The sequence below is a fragment of the Erpetoichthys calabaricus genome, chromosome 18, assembly GCF_900747795.2.
Source record: "Erpetoichthys calabaricus chromosome 18, fErpCal1.3, whole genome shotgun sequence".
In the NCBI taxonomy this organism is placed as follows: domain Eukaryota; kingdom Metazoa; phylum Chordata; class Cladistia; order Polypteriformes; family Polypteridae; genus Erpetoichthys; species Erpetoichthys calabaricus.
In genome coordinates this window covers 72,832,215-72,859,278 of record NC_041411.2, presented here as the reverse complement: position 1 = coordinate 72,859,278, position 27,064 = coordinate 72,832,215, and the positions used below count along the sequence as shown (strand labels likewise).

Genomic DNA, 27,064 nt, shown 5'->3' with positions numbered 1-27,064 from the left:
GCATAGCAACAGAAAGAAATGGGAGGGGCCAGCGGAAGAAGGAACATAAGAGGGTGGAGCCTAAAACACACACCTGAAAACTGAGGCCTCAGACTCTAACAATATTTGAGTATTAGTTTTAAGTTGGACAAAAGAAGGATATCAGTTCCATGACAAATTGCTAAAGATGTGAGACAAGAGAAAGATGTAAAGAAGAACAGCAGAAAGGCCATAAATGGGATGGCTACGAATATAAAAAGGGACATACACATTTGTTTATTTGCGTGAAAACAATCTACTATATAACAAAGTGCTACTCTAGATGTTTGTATCTGGTCCCTCCAAGCAATCTGATTGGGCAGCTTAGCATTAGTGAGATTGGTCAGTTTTGGCATTGATGACGTGATCAATGGAGCAAGCACTGGGCATAGTCTGAGAAGCAGGCTTTATGGGAATGTGATGAAGAGAGACAGCACTGGGTAAGAGAGGTCCAGGTACCTGTGGATACCAAGGAAAGGTGTAAAAGGAACATTGGAGGTATAATTAGGGAAAGAGATATTAAATATTTCAAAATATCTTCTATTACAGGAAACGTGCCCAATACATGAAGTTGCAGGCAGTACCTCATACACAATCCCCAGATTTCCACCACACAGTTCATCTTGCTTTTCTTAAGCTATTGTTCCAAGGATACCTCCAAATTGACACTTTGCACAGAATGAAAAGGTAATTAGAATAAGTTAGATTACATCTTCTAAACCACTAAGCAATTCAGACCCAGGGGCTACAGACTCTTGTAATGCCGCACTGTAAACACAAGTTCTGCAGTGTGGTGAGCAGCTTCAGGGCACCGATTAACACTTCTGATTGTCTCCTGTACGAGGCGGCTTGACAAAACACACGGCACACAAGTCTGCAGTCGACAGTCAGAGAAATCAGAGGTTGTCAACCCCTCCACCCAGGGGATAGTTTATATCCACTTAAGAGAAATATAACAAATATATACAACTTCAGAGTCATATCATTATTTTTAATGGTGGCATTCCGGCCTTGTAGCTGTGTTTGTGGAGTTTCTGTGTTACAAAGGTGTGCTGGATTTCATTCCTGACTATAAGTTGGCCTTGTAGGAGCAGGTTTTGTTTACAACTGTGCCCGCCCGGAGACAAACTGGCAATCACAACAGCAGGGATTGGGTGTGGACCAGCTTGATGTTAATAAGGTTAATGCAGATTCAGTGCGAACATTCAAGATCCACATCCACATCCACATGATCCAGTCCAGTATCACGGGAGACAGAACCTGCTGTATCTCTGCAGCACTTGGCTCAACATATGGAAAGAAAACCAGTCCATCATGTGGCACACTCGCAAGCAGGGGTCCAGTTTGGAGTAACCACTTTATCCTTCCTTCCTTCCTTCCTTCCTTCCTTCCTTCCTTCCTTCCTTCCTTCCTTCCTTCCTTCCTTCCTTCCTTCCTTCCTTCCTTCCTTCCTTCCTTCCATATTGACCTGCTCACCCCCTTTATTATAAACATGGTAGAGTTTCTGCCACTTTTTAAAATAAGAAAGTATGGACGTTTCATAGCTTCAAAGACCTGGACTTGATTCTTGTCCAAGTTACTGCCTGTGTGCCCTAATTTCTGACTTTTTCTCATGTTTTTATCTTGTATTATTTTTTTTATCCATGTTCATAGGTTTATTAATAGTTTTCAAATGATTCATCTTAGTTTTGTTCACTGCCATTTTGTCTCATGGTAGCCTTTCACGTTAGCAGTTCCCATGGAGAGCGGACCCCGAAGTGAAGCGTAAGATATCATAAAGATTGGTGCAATGAAAGCATAATTATCTGAGTTTGATGGGTTGTGATAAAAAAAACAATCAGGAGTGGTCTCCCCTCGACTTTCTCGTATACTCAGATATGGGGATGGGTAATTGAGGGGTAAATCGCAAGACAATGATTATATTTTTAGATTATGTTCATTAAAGAAACATTAACAAATCAAATCAAATTAATAAAATACTGAACAATTATTATAAAAGTAAAGTTAAATAAATTGGACTCTGCAGTTGCATAAATAAAAGGTAAAGTACCACTTCCGGTAAACAGAAATAGTGCAAAAGTTTATCAAAATCTCGACATCAACTTTTTGGACAATTCCAATACTTTCCCTATACTTCGTAAACGAGAAAGTCAGGGAGGTCTAAAAGGTCGAGATTCATCAAAATCTCGACTTCGAACCTTTGGACGATTCCAATACTTTCCCTATACTTCGTATACGAGAAAGTCAGGGAGGTCTAAAACATCGGGATTCATTAAAATCTCGACATCGAACCTTTGGACGATTCCAATACTTTCCCTATACTTCGTAAACGAGAAAGTCAGGGAGGTCTAAAAGGTCAAGATTCATCAAAATCTCGACATCGAACTTTTGGACGATTCCAATACTTTTCCTATACATCGTAAATGAGAAAGTCAGGGAGGTCCAAAAGGTCGAGATTCATCAAAATCTCGACTTCAAACCTTTGGACGATTCCAATACTTTCCCTATACTTCATATACGAGAAAGTCAGGGAGGTCTAAAACATCGAGATTCATTAAAATCTCGACATCGAACCTTTGGATGATTCCAATACTTTTCCTATACTTCGTAAATGAGAAAGTCAGGGAGGTCCAAAAGGTCGAGATTCATCAAAATCTCGACTTCAAACCTTTGGACGATTCCAATACTTTCCCTATACTTCATATACGAGAAAGTCAGTGAGGTCTAAAACATCGAGATTCATTAAAATCTCGACATCGAACCTTTGGATGATTCCAATACTTTTCCTATACTTCGTAAATGAGAAAGTCAGGGAGGTCCAAAAGGTCGAGATTCATCAAAATCTCGACTTCAAACCTTTGGACGATTCCAATACTTTCCCTATACTTCATATATGAGAAAGTCAGGGAGGTCTAAAACATCGAGATTCATTAAAATCTCAACATCGAACCTTTGGATGATTCCAATACTTTCCCTATACTTCGTATACGAGAAAGTCAGGGAGGTCCAAAAGGTCGAGATTCATCAAAATCTCGACTTCGAACCTTTGGATGGTTCCAATACTTTCCCTATACTTCGTATACAAGAAAGTCAGGGAGGTCTAAAACATCGAGATTCATTAAAATCTCGACATCGAACCTTTGGACAATTCCAATACTTTTCCTATACTTCGTAAACGAGAAAGTCAGGGAGGTCCAAAAGGTCAAGATTCATCAAAATCTCGACTTCGAACCTTTGGACGATTCCAATACTTTCCCTATACTTCGTATACGAGAAAGTCAGGGAGGTCTAAAACATCGGGATTCATTAAAATCTCGACATCGAACCTTTGGACGATTCCAATACTTTCCCTATACTTCGTAAACGAGAAAGTCAGGGAGGTCTAAAAGGTCAAGATTCATCAAAATCTCGACATCGAACTTTTGGACGATTCCAATACTTTTCCAATACATCATAAATGAGAAAGTCAGGGAGGTCCAAAAGGTCGAGATTCATCAAAATCTCGACTTCAAACCTTTGGACGATTCCAATACTTTCCCTATACTTCATATACGAGAAAGTCAGGGAGGTCTAAAACATCGAGATTCATTAAAATCTTGACATCGAACCTTTGGATGATTCCAATACTTTTCCTATACTTCGTAAATGAGAAAGTCAGGGAGGTCCAAAAGGTCGAGATTCATCAAAATCTCGACTTCAAACCTTTGGACGATTCCAATACTTTCCCTATACTTCATATATGAGAAAGTCAGGGAGGTCTAAAACATCGAGATTCATTAAAATCTCAACATCGAACCTTTGGATGATTCCAATACTTTCCCTATACTTCGTATACGAGAAAGTCAGGGAGGTCCAAAAGGTCGAGATTCATCAAAATCTCGACTTCGAACCTTTGGATGGTTCCAATACTTTCCCTATACTTCGTATACAAGAAAGTCAGGGAGGTCTAAAACATCGAGATTCATTAAAATCTCGACATCGAACCTTTGGACGATTCCAATACTTTTCCTATACTTCGTAAACGAGAAAGTCAGGGAGGTCCAAAAGGTCAAGATTCATCAAAATCTCGACATCGAACCTTCGAACGATTCCAATACTTTCCCTATACTTCGTATACGAGAAAGTAACAATTTTGCGAGTTATTTTTCCATTATTGAGTTCTCGGCTGCTAACTTCTTACTTACTGTGCGTTTTCAGTAGAGATTTATGGTTTGTGGTTTGGGTTTTGATGCTCTCACTTGCTCTTCTGGTTTTGATCCATTGCTTGTTTAAATAAGTCCGCTGCTTGTCGGGGTATTCAGACTGGTTGCTACCTTAACAGCGTGCATTTGTCCGTTTTCGATGAGTCTGCACAGAATTTTCTTGTTTTTTTACTCAATAACAAACACTGTATATGCGAAGTCAAATGGTAAACCTAAATCGGTCCAGTGTCAGATAAAGCAGGTTTGATGGACAGATGAATTTTATATAATTCTGCAAATATTTGGTAGCCATAAAGGGACAAAATTTTACCAATGAATATTTCTGTTTAAACTTATAAATAAGCAAAATAAAAAAAAAGGAATTTAAGCACGTTCACACTCCATCAGTCTCGTTTTTTTTTTTTTAACTTTCCACTAAGGATTAGTGCCCTCATGGAGATTAAACCATTTTTCCATCAAAAAGTTTATAGGAACCTGGCACCTCTCGTAGCAGTAACAAGAAGCAGAATATTTTCCTGGAAGAGGAAGGCGGCCCACCGCAGAGCACATTCATTCAAAGCTAAACGATCACGGAGTGCATTATAAGATATGGCCGATATGGTCTGGCACTGGAGGCCATCAGTAAAGACTCCTGGACTTTATATTGACTGCGTTTGTGTCAAACTGAAACTCTGCACAGATGGAGCATCAATGTCTGCTGAATGGTGAATAACATGAAACGTGGGATGAATTAAAAAGATAAAGCAGCAAAGCACCGTACAAAGACTGTGAAGCGTCTTCCCTGAGTTTTGGCAGGAGTTTCAATATAATTAAGTTGCTTTCTAAGCAAGGCTTTATTTTTTTTTTACATTTATTGTAGAACTAAGCATACGGCCCCATGTTGGTAACAGATCTACAGAGCACACCAGTATTTAGTGGTTTCCACCACACAGCACTTTAGAATACAAGACTGTTATTCTTATAAGAGGAAGAGCAAACCTGCATGAAGAGAGCTAATTGTCGCAGATGAATGGTTGACAATCGCAGTACAGTTGGGGAAAAACTTCAACTTCAACTCAAATCTTCCAAAAAATACTTCACAAAATACCCACTGGAGGCCAAATTCCCACCTCCATATACGGGCAAACACAGAATCCTTATAGAAGAAAAGGATTTATTTTCTCAGGTTGCTTTGTCACACAAAAGAAGCTCCATCGAGCACAAGAGGCATAAAGGAGCTGCCTAAAACAAAAAGGCAATCAAAGGCGAACACAGTCCACAATCCAGTAAATCGCACAAGCGCCGCCTAACACAGGAACGAACCGACTCCGGGGGGCATTCACAATGAAGCGCCAGGAACTGCAGGGAGACCCTCTGGTTAGGGAGAGAGGAGGGCAGTTCATGGCGGTGATTGTTCTGTTCTGTGTATTGTATCGTATTTACCCCCCTTTTTTTGATCAACCTACCTGGAATGGGGTCTCTCTCGGTGATTTGCCTTTCCCGATGTTTCATCCATTTTTTACCTACAATGTTTTGTTTTGGAGTTTGCATGTTCTCCCCGTGTCTGCGTGGGTTTCCTCTGGGTGCTCCGGTTTCCTCCCACAGTCCAAAGACATGCAGGTTAGGTGGATTGGCGATTCTAAATTGGCCCTAGTGTGTGCTTGGTGTGTGGGTGTGTTTGTGTGTGTCCTGCGGTGGGTTGGCACCCTGCCCAGGATTGTTTCCTGCCTTGCGCCCTGTGTTGGCTGGGATTGGCTCCAGCAGACCCCCGTGACCCTGTGTTCGGATTCAGCGGGTTGGAAAATGGATGGATGGATGGATGGATGTTTTGTTTTTTTGGGGGGGTTCAAAAGACAGGGTCTGTTAAAGCCCACTGCGGCACGCCTTGTGTGATTTTGGGCTAGACAAAAATAAATTGTAATTGTAATTGGCAGGTGGTACCATAATTGGGGGACCACCCACAAAATACATGGAGCACAACACAGGTGAAGAAAATACAGAGCAGACAGCTAGCAAAGGTAACACTAACATCAATAAAGAACTCAACGACGAACAAAAAGGACACAACACATGGATCTGAACCCCAGCCAGGGGACGAACCCTGACCAAACTATAACACTTGGGGGGCACAGAGTGGGATGTGCTGCATGTTGATTGGCATATGCAAGAAAGAATTGCACTGAACTTTGTACACGTGAAAATAATCGGCACTCCATTACAGAGGCGTAGCTAGGGTTTTCAGCGCCCGGGGACAACTGAAGATTTCGCGCCGCCTCCTGTTTGCCAAAATGCAATGGGGAAGGGAAAGAAAATGTTAAAATGGCGCCCCCTGGATGCTGTGCCCAGGGACAGATGTCTCCCCTTGCCCCCCCCCCCAGCTACGCCACTGCTCCATTAGTCACCATTTCTTTCTTTCTTTCTTTCTTTCTTTCTTTCTTTCTTAGGCTTTCTAAGACTATTACTGTCATATCTCAAAGAAATGAATGTTAAGGTAACTGGAGGTTGCAATTTGACTCAATAGATATTGGTGTGGCCAGCAGGGGGCACTTACCCTGTGGTCGGTGTGTGAATCCCAAATACCCCAGTGCAGTGACGGGGACACCGTGATGTAAATATGGTGCTGTCCTTCAGATGAGACGTAAAACTGAGGTCTTGACTCTCTGGGGTCATAAACGATCCATGGTCTTTATGATGTCCGGGCTAAATTGCCCACCATGGCCTAGTCGTTTTGGCCCTCTAATCATTCCCCGTCTCTAATTGGCTCTCTCTCTCTCACCTCTTCACCACATAACAGCTCATGTGTGGTGAGTGTACTGGCACAAAAATGGCTGCCATCACATCATCCAGGTGGGTGCTACACAATAGTGGTAGCAGTGACAAAAGCGCTCTATAAATTAAAATAATAATCATTATTCTAATTATTATTATTAGTTTTGACTCCTATGCCTGATCACCGTGACAACTTTTCACATCTTTCTTTTGTATCGGAGTTTTCCTCTCCATCCTCTTGCTTTTCTAGCACAGAGGTGCTCATATTAGCTTATAGCAGCATTTCTCAACCTTTAAGTATTTGCGACCCGAGTTTTCATAATGGTTTTAATTGCGCCCCCCTAATGTTTTTCTGAAAGGAGCCCACTAATACCAATTGCTTTTTTTTAATTAATGATATATCATAGATGCATATTTTATTATACCTACTTAATTTTTATCGACATTTATCTAACTCTATATTTATTTTTCTAGTATCAGAATGTAGTTTAAGTTAATTTGTTTGGGTTTCAATATATGTATCTTTTTTTCCAAATCTTCGTGCCCCCCTTTTTGTTAATTTGCGCCCCCCCCCCCCCCCCCCCCCCGCACAGTTTGAGAACCACTGGCTTAAAGGAATACCCAAAAATGTTATTTAACCCCATATAGTTTGTAGTGATGGCCGAAAAAAAAATTAATTTCATGTTTTTGTGGAGAGCAAATATTTTTTTTTTGTTCTTTATTTCGCCTTGGGGTCAGAGCGCAGGGTCAGCCACTGTACAGCGCCCCTGGAGCAATTGAAGGTTAAGGGCCTTGCTCAAGGGCCCAGCAGAGTAGGATCTCTTTTGGCAGTGACGGGGATTGGAACCAGCAACCTTCAGGATACCAGCGCTGATCCTTAGCCTCAGAGCCAATATAACAACGTTTCTGATAGAATGGGAGCTAATTAAAAATATCCATGGGAAAAAATGTCAAATTAACTTAATCCACATGTGAAGTCATCCAGTGCTCACAATGTTCAAAACACGTGCAGTTTTTGCTAAAATCTAGTTAAACCAGCTGTGCTACCCATCTAAGACAAGATGAAATCTAAGGAAACAATGCAGGCCTCAGCGTATTCAGCATTAACATTTGTAGTGCACCATCTATTGGAATGCATGTAGTGATAACGCTCAAAGCATGTGTCATTCCAACAGATGCCGTATCACAAACATTGATAGTAATAACATGCATTACTACAAATGTTTATGATGTGCCATTATCTATCTATCTATCTATCTATCTATCTATCTATCTATCTATCTATCTATCTATCTATCTATTTGTGGGAATGACAAACGCAATGCATATGTCTGTTACTGTATATGCCATTTGGTATGCGGGGCCAGGGCATCACACACCTATTCATACGCAACACCCACTAGCTGGCATTTGCAGTGCGGACTCTGTGTAGTGTGAATAATGCCAAAGCCCCAGGGCATGCAAGTTTAATTCAGCCACAGCTTGCTAGAAATCGGTACGGATAATAAGACACTTAATCTTTATTACTCCATTGAAAATGTGATGTCACTTTCTAACCCGCTTTATCCAGACCAGGGTCACTAGGGGGTATAGCGTGTCTCAGCTAACACAGGGCGCATGGCAGGAACAAGCCCCAGACAGGGCAGTACACACACAGCCAATTTAGATAGATAGATAGATAGATAGATAGATAGATAGATAGATAGATAGATAGATAGATAGATAGATAGATAGATAGATAGATAGATAGATAGATAGATAGATAGATAGATAGATAGATAGATAGATAGATAGATAGATACTTTATTAATCCCAATGGGAAATTCACAGCGTCATGCATGTCTTCAGACAGTGGGGGGAACCCACATGGACACAGGGAGAACATACTGTGAGGCAGCAGCACTACCACTGCATTACTGTGCCACCCCTCCATTAAAAATGCTGAATTAAAAATTAAACTGAAGGAGCACTAAGTTAAAAGTGAACGTCTTCTCCATTTCCAGACTTCAGGAGGCGGCTGAGTGATGTCAGGCTCTCTGCCCAGGACAGCGTATTTCTGTCATTGACACCCTTCTCTTTAAATTTGGGTGAGTGAATTGTTCATCTAATGATTTTCTTTACACTTGAGGGTATTTATTTTGGGCAGTCAGAGTCTTGTACTTTTCCAGCAGGTGTCACTGTTATTCAGGAGGGCCTGACAAATTCCAAAAACAAGGAGAATTAAAAGCAGGCTCCATCAGCATGACGATGATTTGAGGTTCATCTAAACTCAATCAGTTGCTGTAGCTGCTCTGCCTTCCCACAGCAGGCTCTCGTCTTGAGTGCCAAGTTTATAAAGACGATGTGTGTTTAATCTAAAGTTTAATGCCTGTTTCCTGTGGCTGATGGGTGCCAGAACTGAAGGCTAAGCGAGAGGTCAGGCGTGGTGCTGAAGTACAACGACCCGTCTGGGAAGCTTGAGACGTGGCTTTGTGCCAAGCAACTGAAAGCGCTAGAGAGAAGAGTTTAAAAGTTGAATATGCTCATGTTATTTAGGGCCAGCTTGAGGGGAAGTTATTAACTCGCAAACAGACATTTCCTCTCTCACACCAGCCGGCACATTTGCTCACTTAACTCAAGAGGCCCAGACATTCAATGTATAGATGAACTTCATTAGAAGAAAATTGGATCCTGCAATCCTTTCCATTTTTGTGACATGCATAATAAAATGTTACTCTTGCTGGAACTGCTCTGGAGGTTGATTCATATTGCTCTCTCCTACTGCTTTGTATTTAATTGTTCTTTCATTTTTAAATGTGTATGTACATACTGGAAAATGCAAAAAGGCACCTATAGCCGTTGTCACATCTCTCTGCCTCTCCACTTCATGAAACACTTCGGCTGTTAGTACACCCATTTTGTTGAAATGTTGTACAATTATTATTCAAGGAAACAATGGAGAACTCTCTGGGCAGCACTCTCTGCTGGCATCCAGAAACTCCAACAGGGCTGCTGTCCCAAACTACAGTGTGTCAAAACAGAGGAACACTGGCACCTGTTATAATGGGTGTCACACACACGCGATTAGGGGGCAGCCAACAAGCCTGATGGAGCACAAAAGAACATGAGATAGGGGTATGGAACAGCGTATTAATGCCTTTCTCTCTTCCTCACCAGGAAACCCGAAAATCCGAAGTCCGCCATATCTTGAATTCTGTGTTCGAAGAACGCCTTCCTGAAAAATGGCTGGAGATAAGCTCACTTTGGCAATCCGTCCACCACTGATTCATCCATCGTCCCGTGATGACTTAATTTTCGGTCCCTTTCCAATGTCCTCACCTCCTGCCCCAGTGATGACATCATCCTCATTTCCTCTCTCTCTGTGATACTTCCAGCCATGACTATATAAAAACTCCGTCTACCATTTTTTCTTTGTCAACTTAGAATTTGTACATTTTGACCAGTGTATCAGTGCCAGTTGACTGTCTGATCCATCAACACTATACGGGGACAGTTCCCCAGTTTTGTGTGGTATTATTTCTTCACATGGTGTAGGAACTGTTCTTGGTAAGCAGTATCCCCAGTCCATTCATTATATATCACGTTTCATATACATCATATATAAGATATATCATATCACATATCTTATTATATATGGCAAGGGGGAACATCCATCTGTCCTGTTCTTCCATAATGGCTTCGTGGCCAAGTAAGGCACCATATTCACCTCAGTTGGACACCAGTCCACCCATTATGTCTATCATGATAGATAGATAGATAGATAGATAGATAGATAGATAGATAGATAGATAGATAGATAGATAGATAGATAGATAGATAGATAGATAGATAGATAGATAGATAGATAGATAGATAGATAGATAGATAGATAGATAGATTTACGTGACTCCAGGGGGAAATTTGTCTTTTTGTTATAACTAGTGGGCTTTACCCCACCCGGCCTACGCTACACGCCAGCCACTTCGTGTCTCTGCCGCTCGCGTATGTGGATTTCACTTTCACCAAACAACAAATCTTTTAATTCTCGCACATACGCCTCTTCATTGGGAAAAAACACTTCTTTTCCCTGATGGCAAAACGAATTACACGATCTACAAGTCTCCGAGTTAAAGTTTAAATCCGAAGAATATATTCGATCTCTTTTCGCTGTTCCGTTATTTCACTGAGTAATAATTTCTGTTTGTTTACGCTATTGCGATCTTTACTATCATTTTTTTCAGACTTTCGAATTTTAGTACTTTCATTATCTCTAACCTGCTCTGCATTTGTATCGCGCCAACATTTTTGAATTCTTTAAGACGTTCTACTTTGTCATCTTCTCTTTGTCTTTTATTTCCGGCCCCAGGCCTGGTTAAATCACTTGGCACAAAGTCTCGTCTCGTGGGGCGTGAAAGTGTCTCTCTGAGAAACTCTCGTCTCGTCCCAGGATTTTTTTTATTATAATAGAGAGATACAATTTCTAGAATACTAATGACATATAGACGTAGCTATAAGTATTGGTACCTTTACACTTAAATGATGTCACGGCTGAAGGACCGCCCTCAGCCTATATATAAGGGGAGCAGGGGGCAAAATTTAATGGAATCTGTCAATAGCACAGGAGTAGGTGAAGTTCTCGGATGTGTCACTAGATATCGTATGCCTGCAAGCCTGGAGAATCAGTCCACTGAGTGGCATCGTGTTGAGTTGCTCGAGTGCATATTTCTGCCGTTTATTTTACAATTGCACAGGAGATGTAGGCATTTTTTATTACTGTAAATCATCAAAATGGATTTTGACAATGATCGCATTTTTCGACATTGACAGACTTTTCCATAAAGAGTTTGTTCCCCATTAATGACATTATTGAACTGCTGAGGTGTCTACTGGAAAGCATCAGGAAAAAAAAAATGCCCAGAACAGTGGCCCACCCAAAAGTACATTTTGAACCATGGCAGCTCACCTCCACACACCGTTCTGTCTTCTGTCAAATCATTTTTGACCATAATCAATGTGGTTGTTGCTTCGTATATCCTTCTTTTTCACCAGATCTTGCACCCTGTGACTTCTTTTTTGCTCCCGAAATTAAAACAGACATTGAAGGGAAGACGATTTGCTGCTGTGGAAGAAATCCTGGCAAAAGCGCCAGGGTCGCTAGGTCAGGTCAGATTGGCGAGCACGCACCAGTACACTGTGTTGCTGCACCCACCACATGGCGAAAAGACAAGGCACTAGACAAGGTAACAAAAGATGAGAGTACAGGAAGGGTTACCAGGAATGGGAAAAGCACAGGGAGACGTGGATTACAGGTCAAGGAGAGGAGATTGAAGGTGACTAAAAGGAAATTGTTGTGAGTTTTATAATATATACTTTTCAATGACAATTGTAGAAATTTGTGAGTCCACCCCCCATCGTACGTAAAGCTGGAGAGCAAGTCCTTCACTGATTAACTATGGTTCATTGTGAGTATTTGGAGAAGTGCATTATTTTTCTGGTTCCTGTCTTGGGTTTACGATTACTGGATTTAGGATTAGGATTTGCTGGTTGTGAATTGCCCATTTTAGGCAAACCTTTTGTCTTTTTCTTCTTCCCTTTTGCTATTTCTCTTCTATTTTGATTATATTCAAATAAATATTTTTTATATTTATATTCTTTGTGGACTTATTAATCAAGTCAAAGGTTACATAGCTTTCCTCTCACTCCTCATTTTGGTATATTTTGAACTTTAAAAGCCTGGTCTCCATTTTTGTGATCTGGAAAAGCCTGCCAGTTGAGTTTAGGGGACAAGCTGCCCAGGGTGAGGCTTACCTTTAGGCAGGCCAGTGAGGACATTGACCTAATTCTGGGGGTCTTTTGAAGGCTCACACTCTTTTGCTATTGTGAAAACACTTACAATACCAAAAAAATTTGGACATGAGCATCAGTAGGCTTAGGAACCAAGTTACCCAAACTATTCTCTAACATTTCAGTAATTACGTGGGGTGTTCAGTTATAAACAGGAATTTTCATACTCTGTTATTATAAAGAGTGCAAGGAAGACCTGACTCATTGGACAAACACATGCTTGTTTGAAGTTGTCGTTAGTAGTGCTAGCTGCTCTTTCCCCCCTTCCTGTCAGTTGTAATCAACATGTCGGAGCAGGAGGTACACAGTAGTGTTGCGCAGCGCATTATTATTCAATTTTTGACAAATGAAGGAGTCATTCCATCTCAGATTTATTCGAGACTTAAAATCAGTTTGGTGGTGAGTGTCTGTCTCACTATCTGAGTCTAGAGTGCATGATTGGTGCAAGTCTTTCAGAGAAGGACTATCATCTCTTCAGCCCACTTAAGAAATTTTTAAGAGGGAAGAAATTCAAGTCAAACGAGGAGGTTATTGACGCTGTGCAAGAACGGGTCAACATGCAGTCAAAAGACTTCTACTCTTTGGGAATTAAGAAGCTTCCTGAGCACTAGAACAAGTGTATTGTAATGGCAGGAGACTATATAGAAAAACAGTGTATAAGTTGTTTGATTGTCTCTCTATTAGAAGAAAAAAATCTTGGAAGGAGACCAGACATGATTTTCTCAGACAGACACTTAAACGCCCACAAAACAAGTCTTTGTGCCAAGAGATTTAACCACGCCTGGGGCCGGAAATAAAAGATAAAGAGTAGATGACAAAGAAGGTTGTAAAGAGGTACAAAAACATTGCCGCAGTACACATGCAGAACAGGTTAGAGATAATGGAAGTACGAAAATTCGAAAGTCTCAAAAAAAGGATAGTAAAGATCGCATTATCGCAAACAAACGGAAATTATTACTTGTTGAAATAACGGAACAGCGAAAAGAGATCAAATACATTGTTCAGATTTAAACTTAAAGTCGGAGACAAGTAGATCGTCTAATTCGTGTTGCCATCAGGGTGGAAAAAAAAGTAGTGTTTCTTCCCAATGAAGAGGCGTATCTGCGAGAATTAAAAGATTTGATGTTTGGTGAAAGTGAAATCCGGCAAGAGAAAATTTCAACCATGCACACGGTTCAATCATTTCCTATTTGTATGAGTGCTATTGTCAGACACATTTCTTGTAGAGAGAAAGAAACGATATTCACTCATGGGCAGTTATACATTGCGTTATCACAATGTAATTCCAAACACGGAATCAAAATTCAATGCGATACTGACGAAAAGGTAAAAGTGAAAAGAGATTGAATATATGGACACAGGACGCAGCACGGCAGCAGCAAGCCACCAGCTGATTGAGCAAAGAGGAGCTTAAATAAAACAGTATTTGTTTCCCATTGTATCACTGTTTCAGAGGGGATTTCGGAGAAGCAACTGCGTCTCCTTGGGGTGTGTTCAGGCCCCCTCTTCACAACACGAGCGGCAGAGATGTGAAGTGGCTGGTGCGTAGCGCAGGCCGGGGGATGGGCTTGGGGGAAAAAAAATCAATAAATAAAATGTAACTCATAAATTCCTGTTTATATCTGAAAGACCCTCGAATTTACCACTTCGATGCTGATCTTTCTGATTATAAAATAGATCATTACAATAGTAATTGACGAGAAGAATTCCTAATTCATTGCAGAATAACGGTACTTGAGGGTTCCTCTCGAGTGCCTCTTTCTCTTGTATGATTTTGCTCAAAAACTAATCCGAACATCATCCTCTCATAACAGGTTTACGTTTCGAGTTTGGGATTTTTCCGACCAGCTATTTTAGATCTAGACCGTCCTCAACAAACTGTGACATATAGACAGACACACATCTATCATCGAGATATTGATGTTGTCTGTATCGGGGACCCTAAAACATCGAGATCTGTTGAAAACGGAGATCAAACTTTTTAACAAATCTAAAGCTTTCACTCCCCCGCCCCCCACCACAGATGATAAGTTATGGTGGGGGAGGGTACAAAGCAAAAAAACACACATGAAAAATAATACTTAAAAAATAACAGAAAAAAGTAAAAATAAACATAAATCAATAAATAAACCCTAGCCTCAAATTTCAAATGTTTCTGTAACCCCCAGTGCCTCCAACTGATGTAAACTACGCACACCATTTCAATTTAAGAAGCTAGAAACTCCAAGGAAAACTAAAGATAACAATTTCCAACTTATTGGATGACTTTATAAAGGAATTCAACTGAACTATCAAGTGATCGTGCTTAAGCAAGTTGAAAATACAAATAAATATCAATTAGCCGAGTTGATTGAACGCACACACGTAAACCTTTTCAGACTTCTAAGCCACTCTTGGTGTTTAATGAACTGCCTGCCAGGGGGGATGCGTCTACTCGGATAGAGTAAGTCATGATATTTGTAACAAACACACATCACGCTTTAAACCAAAGCACAGCCTGCAGCCATCTGCACGCTCTTTAATTATAAAATATTAATCAGGTGGGGAATCGGGCTTGGCACGTGTTGAAACCACTTCAACCACTGAAGTCCTCACATGAAGAAAGTGGTACGTCGTAAATGAACGGGAAGCTACTGTATGTTCTGATTTAGAAATACATCAATAGCGCATAACAGACGGGCTGGATGATGTGCCAGTCCAGCAAAAGGCACTCACTTTCTTCCCTTTTCCTCTATTTTGTGATGTTTCAAATATGTTCATTTGTTGTCTGTTGTCAAGGCCAAGCAAAATAGGGGGCAATGCCAAGCAGCAACTTCAAGGACCCTTATCACAACCACCCTGGCAAGGTCTGTCAGCCGCATGCCTCTAACCATGCTGACTCATGCTGTCCACACTGAATATGTAGCTCTCGTCCTTAAAAAACACACACAAGACTGAAGATCCCTCAGGGTTCAGTCCTTGAACTGTTACTTTTTCTACTTTATATCCTTCCTTTGGGTCAGATTATTCGCAGACATGGCCTTAACTTCCACTGTTATGCAGATGATATCCAGTTATATCTTAGTACAGACTCTCCTACAGATTCACCTCCCAGCACACTCATGGAATGCATCACTGATTTTAAGCTATGGATGGAAAATAACTTTCTCAAACTTAATGCCAATAAAACTGAAGTGTTACTGGTAGGTCCAAAATCCCAACTTTCTAAGGCAGCGTCCATTTTCTCTATTTCTGTTGAAGGTCCACTTGTCAAACCTGCTCCTGTTGTCAGAAATCCTGGTGTTTTGTTTGATTCATCACTTAACTTTGAGTTACACATTAGGTCTCTTTCCAAAATTTCATTCTATTATCTCCGTAACATTGCCCACCTCCGTCCATTTCTGTCCTTGTCTGATGCTCAAACTCTGGTTCGTTGTTTCATAATGTCTCGTATCGATTACTGTAATTCCCTCTTCATTGGCTTCCCTGCAAAATCGATACAGAAGCAACAGTATCTGCAACCAGAGTCCTCACCCACACCAAGTGTTTTGCTCACATCTCCCCTGTTCTCTCCCAGCTTCACTGGTTACCGGTTCCATCAAGGATTAAATTCAAGATTCTGGTTCTCACCTTCAAAGACCTACATGACCTTTGCCCCCCTCTACCTCACTCAGTTCCTTACACTCCTTGTCGCTCTCTCAGGTCCTCGGGCAGTCATCTCCTTACTGTACCATGCACCAGACTCTCCATCTTGGGAGGCAAGTCCTTCAGTGCTATAGCACCTCAACTCTGGAACTCTCTTCCTCAGTCTCTCCCAGATTGCTCCTGTTTCTGAACTTTTAAATCACAACTGAAAACTTTCCTCTTGTATAAACTTCTGTCATCTGTGCAATATTTTTTTTACTCTGTATGTAAAGCGACCTTGGGTTTGTGAAAGGCGCTCAATAAAATGTAACTTATTATTATTATTATTAAAGGTGCATTGTCACTCATTAGGAATGTCATATGCACTACATAACATACACTATATTGACAAAAGTATTGGGATGCACCTCTTAATAACTGAATTCAGGTATTTCAATCCAACCCATTGCTACAGGTGTATAAAATCAAAACACATAGTCATGCAGTCTCCATTTACAAACATTTGTGAAACAAAATGAGTCATCATGAAGAGCTTAGTGACTTCAAGCGTGGTTCTGTGACAGGATGCTACCTTTGCAATAAAATGGTTTGTGAAATTTCATCCCTGCTGGATATTCTACGGTCAACTGTAAGCGGCATTATTGGAGAGTGGAAACATTTAGGAACAACAGCAACTCGGCCATGAAGCAGAAGGCCACATGAAGTCACAGAGCTAAGGTGCATGGTGCGTAAAAGTCGACAATGCTCTGCTGATTCCATAGCTGAAGAAGCTGAAGAATTCCAAACTTCCACTGGCATTTAATATAAGCATAAAAATGCTGTTTCCATGGCTGAGCAGCTGCATACCAGCCTTACATCACCAAGTCCAATGCCAAGAAGCAGATGGAATGGTGTAAAGCACACTGCCACTGGACTGTGGAGCAGGAGAAATGTGTTCTGTGGATTGACAAATCACACTTCTCTGGGTTTGGCAGATGCTGGGAGAATGTTACCTGCCTTACTGCATTGTGCCAACTGTGAAGTTTAGTGGAGGAGGGATAATGGTGTGGAGTTGTTTTTCAGGGTACGGGCTCGGCCACTTAATTCCAGTGAAGGGCAATCTTAATACTTTATCACACCAAGATATTTTGGACAACGCTATGCTTCCAACTTTGTGGAAGTAGTTTGAGTAAGGTCCTTTTCTATTCCAGCATGACTGCAGCCCATTGCACAATAAGATGCTGCAGATGTTCTATCAGACAGTTGTGGCGAGCGCCCTCTTCTATGCCGTGGTGTGCTGGGGAGGCAGCATAAAGAAGAGGGACGCCTCACGCCTGGACAAACTGGTGAGGAAGACAGGCTGTATTGTAGGCACGGAGCTGGACAGTTTGACATCTGTGGCAGAGCGATGGGCGCTGAGCAGACTCCTGTCAATTATGGAGAATCCACTGCATCCACTGAACAGGATCATCTCCAGACAGAGGAGCAGCTTCAGCGACAGACTGCTGTCACTTTTCTGCTCCACTGACAGACTGAGGAGATTGTTCCTCCACCACACTATGCGACTCTTCAATTCCACTCAGGGGGGGTAAACGTTAACATTATACAAAGTTATTGTCTGTTATAGCTGCATTGTTATTACTCTTTAATTTAATATTGTTTTTTATAAATATGCTGCTGCTGGAGTATGTGAATTTCCCCTTGGGATAAGTATCTATCTATCTATCTATCTACAAAGCAAGATCAGTAAAGATATGGTTGGATGAGTTTGGTGTGGAAGAACTTGACTGGGCTGAGCAGTCATTAACTCCATTTAACACCTTTGGGATGAACTGGAATGGAGATTGTGAGCCAGGCCTTTTTTCCCAGCATTGGTGCCTGACCTCATAAATGCCCTACAGAATGAATGGGCATAAATTCCCACAGAAACACCCCCAAAATCTTGTGGAAAGCCTTCGAAGAAGAGTGGAAGCTGTTATAGCTGCACTTCGGGACAACTCCATATTAAAGTCTATCTATTGGAATGCAACGCCATTCAAGTCCCTGTTGGTATAATGGTCACGCATCCCAATACTTTTGTCCATATAGTGTATGTATATATTATCACACATGTGTGACGTGGGTCCTCGTCCTGGCCCTGGCAAAGTAAGCAGTACCACCCCACAACAAGAAGGGGCGCTGCAGCATCTTTCCCGTCCTGTGGTTCAGACAGGAAGCCTCAGCATGATGCCTAATGCCCCGCCTTCACCTCTGAGAAGGCTCCGCCCCTTCCAGTCAAGGCATTATATATTAACAGGCCACCCCAAAGGATGGCTGCTCATTCTGAGACCAAATTGTGAAAGAGACGGAGCTTCCTACACCACAGCTCAGACACACTTTGACTGAATTGGCTAAACTGGGTCATTGCCCAACTATTTGTAAGTGCTGTAGTGCTGAAACTATTTTTTTCATTTTAGCAATGCCAACAATGACACATGGGTAGTCTGGCTGGTGCCCCAGCTATTTCTGCTAGTTCTCTCTTGTGTCTGTCCACCAGTCACTATAGAGTAGAATGGCAAAGGATCTGCTCTGGTATCTGGAAAGTTGATGGTTCATATCTCATTACTGCCATATTGGGTTCTACTGTATTGGGCCCTTGAGCAAACCCCTTAACTTGAATATTGCTCCAGGGGGTGCAGTACCATAGCCACCTCTGCACTCAAACCCACAAATGGTCTTGCTAAAAGATCATTTCCTCTCGGGGATTCACAAAGAATATCAAATTCCAACAGGGCTGTATCAAACTCCAATTCCCATGGAGCCCAGGGGGGCTGCCACCTAGTGCTCCGCGGAAGGTAATGCTCCGTCCAAGGTTCCTCCCCAGGTCCTTCCATCATGGAAGTGTTCCGGCTGGGGCACATCCACCACAATATGTATAATTTTACTCTTTTCTTCAAGCTTCTTAAGAGTGCTTTACTTGCATCATTATCAGACGTTGTCTTACGTTATGCAATCCTGATATTTTGCATATTTAACCAGGCTGTTTTCAGGCTCTCGTCAGACATGGACCTCTTGGTTTAGTATGCATGTAGTAAAATGATTTTTTCCCCACACACTTTCTATCCTAAACCTAAGCAGTCTCTCTGATATAAACAGACGTCTCCTTTTGCGGACTGCAATTTGTCTAAAACTGAACACACTGCTGTGTGTCTCTTAACGTCTTGTAGTATTTCACAAGTACAGCAGCTATTGTGCTTTTAATAACCAAGATAATGACAGAAGTGAAAATCTTATATTGACGCATTTTATATACCGGCTGTTACAGCTGGGAATGATCGCCTTCCACTAAAACGTTCAGAACAACAATATGGATGTCTGTAGGAGAACCTTTGCTCTGCTTGCTCTTTCGGAATACAGACGACTACTGAGTAGCGCGTTATGTGATATTTTTACGTGTCTCAACACAGTAGCACGGTGACCGAGGTTGGACAGTGCTGCGTGTACGACTGATTTAATGAGACTCAAATAGACAGACGTGCTCATAAATAGTAAACTGTAATACTAAAGTTTTCACTAACGTTTGCGGTGTACATCGCCATTTTGGATTGACGTCATCACTCGAAGTCGAACAAACTCGGATCTTGACAGACCAACTCTGAGTTTCCAGGTAAGGAAACCCGACTTGTGCAGTGGGCGTTCCACTTGAAAATTCTATCTAGGAACACGAAAATTCTGACTTCCAGTTCAAACATTAATTACAATTTGAGGAAAACAAAAAATAAAGTATGACAGTTACACAAATAACTTGCGGCTTTTCAAAATATTTGTAACTTGTGAGGTTATTATGAAATGTGACAAACTTCAGGGTCGATCGATGCATAGGTGGGTCACTCACAAGTTCAATTGTGCTTCATTCTGCTTTACACTTTAAGGAATGTAAACAGTTGGGTAGAATCTGCAAACCAACGACTAACTTGTTGTTGTTTAAGGCGGGGGATTACGACACTCCTTACTTACCTTGTGTACCGGTGCAGCGCTGGGAAGGAACAGAAAACAGTCTGCTGTCGCCAGATTGATGAAACTGTCGCGGTACAAGCTCAGCTCTTTATGGCCTTGAATGACTTTGTACAGCTCCAGGCACACGAGACCAACGACTGCCGCTGTAGTGGTGGCAATAGCTGGGATTATTTTACCGACAATCAGTTTACTCTGAAGGAAGCAAAAAGAAACGAGAGAGAGATACATGTTGGCTGAGATGGAACGCTGCGGAGAGTAAAGCACAAACCAAACATCTTCACTGCCGGCTAAAACTGAAGTGGCTGCAATGAAATATTCTGATGCAATGGGGTCCCCTTTGGTTACGAGGAAAATGCAACATAGGGCAAGTATTACAATAATAATTTCAAGAACAATAAATGCTTACTGTCTGGGGATCACACGAGGACAAAAACAGTAGAGTAAGGTCTCATATATCATGACGTCTGGGCTAGGGGATCAGGGAAGGAATAGGTGCTGGAATGATGTCTCTGTCAGGGGTCAAACCCTGGAGTTCATATCGACTCTAAACTGTCCACCTAGTAATTTGTAACTGACTGAGATGGTCACAGTGGCGAGTGAGGGACAACAAGCACTTTGGGTCCACTTGTCCGGGACTTAAAGCTTGGGGTGATCTTGGATTCAAACAGATCAATGCTGTGGTAGAAAGTGTTTTTAGTAGAAAGTTTTTAATCAATAAAGTCAAGCCATTTTTGTCATTTAATGACCTACAAAAGCTCATTCAGGCTTTAGTCACATCTCGTTTGGATTATTGTAATGGCCTGTATGTCAGGGTGTCCTGGATGACGCAGCCGGGGCAGAATGCAGCTGCTAGAGTTTTGACTACTAACTTGTGAACATTGCAATCGAGCTCCAACCTCACTGGGTGCCTCATGTTTTCGGCCTGCACCAAATTAACATCATATTGAACCCAAATCTTTAAACGCCTATCAGTTAGCCTTGGTGTCACAATTCCTCCTAATCCACTAATAGCTGTGTTTGGTGGGCTCACAGAGGGGCTTAAAGTGGAGAAGGACAAACAAACTGTAAATACTTCACTAGTAGCATTGCAAAAGCTATCCCGGCCACAGACAGACACGACACCAATGTCCAAAACACACGGGTTTATTTACATGAATATCTACACTTGATTCCTCCCACGCTCACACTATTCCTCAGTCCTTTCTCTCTTCGTCTGCCTCCACTCCTCTCTCACAAGCTCCGTCTTTCTCCTCCCGACTCCGGCTCCTCGAAGGGAGTGAGGCGGCCCCTTTTATCATGCCCCGGATGTGTTCCAGGTGCTTGATGATGGTATTCGGGTAGCACTTCCTTGTGTGGCGGAAGTGCTGTCCTCCAGGGCTCAGGAACCATCCAGGCAGCCCCTTGGTTGAGCCACGGACCCCCACAGGGTTGAGGCCCTTGATGGGAATCAGGGGGGCTGCCCTCTTGCGTCCAGAGGAGATATTGCTCCTCTCCCAGGGCTTCCTTGATCCAGGCGTCCCGGTGGGGCAAGATCCCTGGCCGTCTGCCACAGCACGTAGACTTATCTCGCTTAGCTGGAAGAATCCTAACCCACCTCTTTTAAGTCAGTGGGTAACTGATGTTATATACTATTTGAAATTGGAAAAAATCTAATTCTCACTTAGAGGATCTGTATACTCAGAGGATTTACTGAATGTAGCGTGTTTCCTCACTTAATGATGCTGACACATTGTATTAGTTCTTCTGAGCTCAAAATGTTTTGCAGCCGATTTTCATTTTGACCCTGCGTCTGATGTTTTCTTGAGAAGTGGTGAGGCAGCCTTGTGCTGTTATGCACCTAAAACCTGGAACAGCTGACCGATAGAAATTCACCAGGCTAATGTGGTGGAGCATTTTAAAAAACTGCATGGCATCCTCATACATTTTGTTAAGCTATATGTGCATTGAATTATCATTTTCATGAAGGCTACGCAATCCCTACTATTCTCTGCTGTTCTTTGTCCAGTTTTCTGTGGTGGCCACCACCACCTGATCAAAGCACCGTGCAGTCCCTACATTGATGGATTGAAGGCCCGAGGTCCACATAACCATCATCATCATTTAATTCTTCCACATGAAGCCTGATAACCATAAGGCCTGATTGAGATCATTACTGTGAGGTAGAATGTCCAGTGGAGGCTGGGTGGTCTCTTGGCCTTGGAACCCCTGCAGATTTTTGTTTGTTTGTCTCCTGCCCATCTGGAGTTTTTTCTTTCCTCCTGGTCATCAGCACTTACTTCATACTTTGTTACTTAGTATTGTCTAATCTTATTTTTGTTTCATATAAACTTTTCCTTCTTCGTCCTGTAAAGCACTTTGAGCCACACCACTTGTATGAAAATGTGCGATAGAAATAAATGTCGTTGTTGTTGTTCTTATGCAGTGCAGATGGTGCAGACCTATAAATACCTGGGAGTGCAGCTGGATGATAAATTAGACTGGACTGCCAATACTGATGCTCTGTGCAAGAAAGTACAGAGCCGACTATACTTCCTCAGAAGGCTGGAGTCCTTCAACATCTGCAATAAGATGCTGCAGATGTTCTATTAGACAGTTGTGGCGAGCGCCCTCTTCTACGCGGTGGTGTGCTGGGGAGGCAGCATTAAGAAAAAGATGCCTCACGTCTGGACAAACTGGTGAGGAAGGCAGGCTCTATTGTTGGCATGGAGCTGGACAGTTTAACATCTGTGGCAGAGCGACGGGCGCTCAGCAGGCTCCTATCAATGATGGAGAATCCACTGCATCCACTAAACAGTATCATCTCCAGACAGAGGAGCAGCTTCAGCGACAGACTGCTGTCACCGTCCAGCTCCACTGACAGATTGAGGAGATCGTTCCTCCCCCAAACTATGCGATTCTTCAATTCCATCTGGGGGGGGGGGGGGGCTTGGGTAAACGTTAACATTATACAAAGTTATTGTCTGTTTTTTACCTGCATTATTATCAATCTTTAATATTGTTTATTGTATCAGTATGCTGCTGCTGGAGTATGTGAATTTCCGCTTGGGTTTAATAAAGTATCTATCTATCTATCTATCTATCTATCTATCTATCTATCTATCTATCTATCTATCTATCTATCTATCTATCTATCTATCTATCTATCTATCTATCTATTTCAGCGTCCAACAATAGTCGGCCAAGTCCTGGTGGAACCTTTCGCCGCACTCCTCACGGACAGCGCCAAGATCAGCAGGATGAAGTCCAAGTGTGAATGCAGTAAATGAATCCATCATCTTGCACGTCTTGGTTTTGTATGCTTGAAGCATGCTGGATGGCGTTTGGTGATCTGAGAAGCATCACGTCATTTGGAGCTCCGTTGAACTAATGCAACACGTCAGCATCAGCAAGCGATGAAAAACGCTAAATTCAGTAAATGTTCATTTCATGTTTCTACAAATTCCTATGTGAAGCAGCTCATCTGAAATAATGTTTGTCTTCAGCTTCAAGCTATCTATCATAATCGGTAAAATTTTATAAGATAGGAAATTAAAAAAAAAACCGTGTTGTCCAGTGTTACTGAGTAAGTTATGGTCGATGCTGATCCACTGTCAATGCTGCTTAATCCAATTTAGGGTAGTGGGAGGCCGAGCCTGTATGGGGGGCACCAGTCACAAATATCCACAAACTCACTCACACCAGGCCATTTTAAAGATCTTTGAGAGGAACCTGGTGTGATCTGAGAAATGGGCACCAATACAGGGAGAATGTGCCGCCAACTCTAGTCTGCGATTTGAACGCAACATCACTAACCCGAGTGTCACCATGCTATTGAGTTGTGGGTCACGTCGGAGGGTCACCTTCCAAGTTTATCAGAATTAAGTGTTACTACCCCAGGGAGAGAGGGGGCGCTGTTGCCAACACTGTCATCTCTGTTTTTATTCACAATGGTGAGGAAATTTCCAAGTGATAGCAGATGACTCCACCTCTTCCAGCCAGAGTCCTACAAAACAGTGGACACCCCAGAGAATGGTGTCTCATTTCGGACCTACCAGAACGGAACCACTGAGGAAGACCCACTTGATCGAGCCACTACCCTTAAAAAGAAAAGTCATGGAGAGCTGCTTTATGTTTCTGTTTAACTGCCATTAAGTGTTCTTTTTTTTTAATATTATTGGGGTTAGGAATAAAAGCGGTGACCCTGCTGACACCCTAACATGTCCTTGACATCCATGGGTGTCCTTTGAGCCGTCCACAGGACAGCTGCAGACTTTTTAGGATTTTCCACTACGCTTTATTCTCGTGCCATTTTCCCTTTTAACTTGATTACTTCAATGGTGAAACGAGACTTGCACGTCTTCTATAGAAAAAAAAAGGAGTTCAATTATAAAATATTGTAGCTTTAGGGAACAGTTTACATGATGAAACTCGTCCGTGCAACTCAGTGACCCTAATAATGAAATATAATAATAATAGTAATAAAAATTTAAAAAAAAAATCAAATCAAAACCACAAGCTGAGTAACGCTTGCACCTGGAAGCCATACTGTACGTGGAATGTGGCGTATCTGACTTTACGAAGGCAAGCTTGGGCAGGCACAGCAGATTCAACATTAAAGAAGTAGCTTCTATAGAGAGAGAGAGAGGAGCAGGATCTTTCCTGGAATTCTCCCCCCCCCCCCCCCCCCCCACTCAAACTGGCATATGACAAGGTGGAAACCGGAGGCCAGTGCCGCTCTCCTCCAAACAAGACGCCATACCGCTGCTGCCTGAAGGCTTCAGGCCTGGCTTAACCCTGTAATCACCCGAGGTGTGTGTTTGCCATACAAAGGAGTGCGAGGGGGGGTGACTGGGTGGGATTTGCTCAGAGAAGGTGACCAGCCGAAGACAATGGACTCCCAAGCCCATCCCAGTCGTGAGGATTTAGGCTGCTTTAGTGTTGCCCTGAGGTTAAATGCAGTGACTAGCCAACATGGCAGAGAAGGATTTGCACCCCTGAGTCACTCCATTTGCTCTTTTGTCTTTGTTCCATGAATTGCTGTCTCCAGTAAATGACGGACAGTTGGTCTCACCTTGTGGCGGTCGGCGGGGGGAATGTAGTAATTTTCAGCTCGGAGGTTGGAGGCAGCAACAATAAAGTCTACATGCAGGTTAGTGTCATCATCCTGGAAAAAAAAATCAGAAAATAATACAAGCAGTCAGGTCGAGGGCCTTTTCAATTCTGGTGACAAGTTTAACAATTTTTAAAAAGCTCCCTAACCCTGCTGCCTATTGTTTGAACTAAACAAACTAAAATCAAAAATATTTAAATTGCAAGTTATGTCTAAAGAGAACTAGAGTTGGTTATACAGTACATGCATTAGAAGGACGACAGGCCACTTGAACGTTATTAGCTTGACGTGCTGTGCTTTGAGATCACACATCAGCTGCTCTTGAAGACCTTCTTATTGCTTTTTTGGATTTGATTACTTCGTCATACTGGTTGTTGGGCTCGTGAATCCCCTCCTGACATTCATAATTTGTTTAGTCTTCATTTTGATATAGTTAATAACAGTGTTGTGCACTAACTAGTTCAAAAGAGCGCATTCATTGAAGAAGCTCATTTTTCTAAGAACGGTGAATTTAACGTAACGTAACGTATTTGCAAGTGAAGAACCTGAACGTGAGTTATAGTTCAGTTTAATGTGACATTCTTGATCTGGTTTAGGTGCAGATTAAACGTTTTGCCTTACCCTGTAATGTAGGGGTGGAGCCAAATCCAAATACGGTATTCGGATAAGCACAAATAATGGATATTTACGAATATTTATTATGTATGAATGTTTTGACATTTATTTGTATTCGGAAAAAATAACGTCAAGTCAAATAGGTGCTGTCTGTGTCTGCCTGCTTGTGTTTAAGCTGCACCCCCGCTGACACGAGCACGCGATGGAGCTCCGCTTTTAGGAAAACGTTGGACTTCGCGAGGCCACGTTGTATTTTTCCCTGTTAGACATGCAATGTGCGATGCATTCTCAATGAACCACCAGGAGCTGTGGGAGACCCTCCTGGCGGTGACTGGGAGGTGGCCCCTGCAAAAACACATGGAACATAACACAGGCTAGGAAGATACAACAGACAGTTAACAAAAGTAACATTCGGATAAATAAATGACTCAATGGGGAACAAAAGAGCTCAACACATGGATGTGAGTCCCAACCTGGGGAAGAAGACTGGCCGAAAATATAACACTTGGGGACACAGAGTGGTGAAGTGCTGCATGTTAACTAGCAGAAACAAGTAAGAATTACACTGTGCTTCGTACATGTGAAAACAATCATCCTATAAGGTTAGCGCCCCATTAGACGTCTGTCCGTCCGTCCGTCCTTTAACTCATGCCAGAAGGCAACACTGGATGGGACCAAGGAGAGAGTCCCTGAAATATTAAGGTAATGAGGTGTAGGAGAATAAGACGTGGTCGAAATGCATGCAAAGTTCATAGCCGAAACTCAGATAACACTATAAGCAAACCAAAATCATCCTGAAAAAATAAAAATGTCCACAACTAGAGAGAAAATAAACAAAATCGCACTTGAAACCTTTTAAGGGAATATCTGTAAACTTGGATGGGAAATAAACATCAGTGGTGATGTCAGACACCACGACCCGCGTGACCAGGCCTCAACAACTGGGACCCGCATCATAGCAACGAGCTCA

The 27,064-nt window shown here is 42.1% G+C and overlaps 1 protein-coding gene across 3 annotated transcripts in view; it reads right to left on the bottom strand.

Annotated features, from left to right (window-relative positions):
- Positions 1-27,064, bottom strand: part of LOC114668372 (ubiquitin-like modifier-activating enzyme 1) — a 310,112-nt gene that overhangs the window by 188,886 nt on the left and 94,162 nt on the right. For all 3 annotated transcript variants that reach the window (XM_028824087.2, XM_028824088.2, XM_028824089.2), the window contains 2 exons: positions 25,441-25,533; positions 20,391-20,582 (listed from right to left, as the gene is read on the bottom strand). In XM_028824087.2, coding sequence (XP_028679920.2) covers positions 20,391-20,582; positions 25,441-25,533 — 285 coding nt within the window. The remainder of the gene's footprint in view (positions 1-20,390; positions 20,583-25,440; positions 25,534-27,064) is intronic.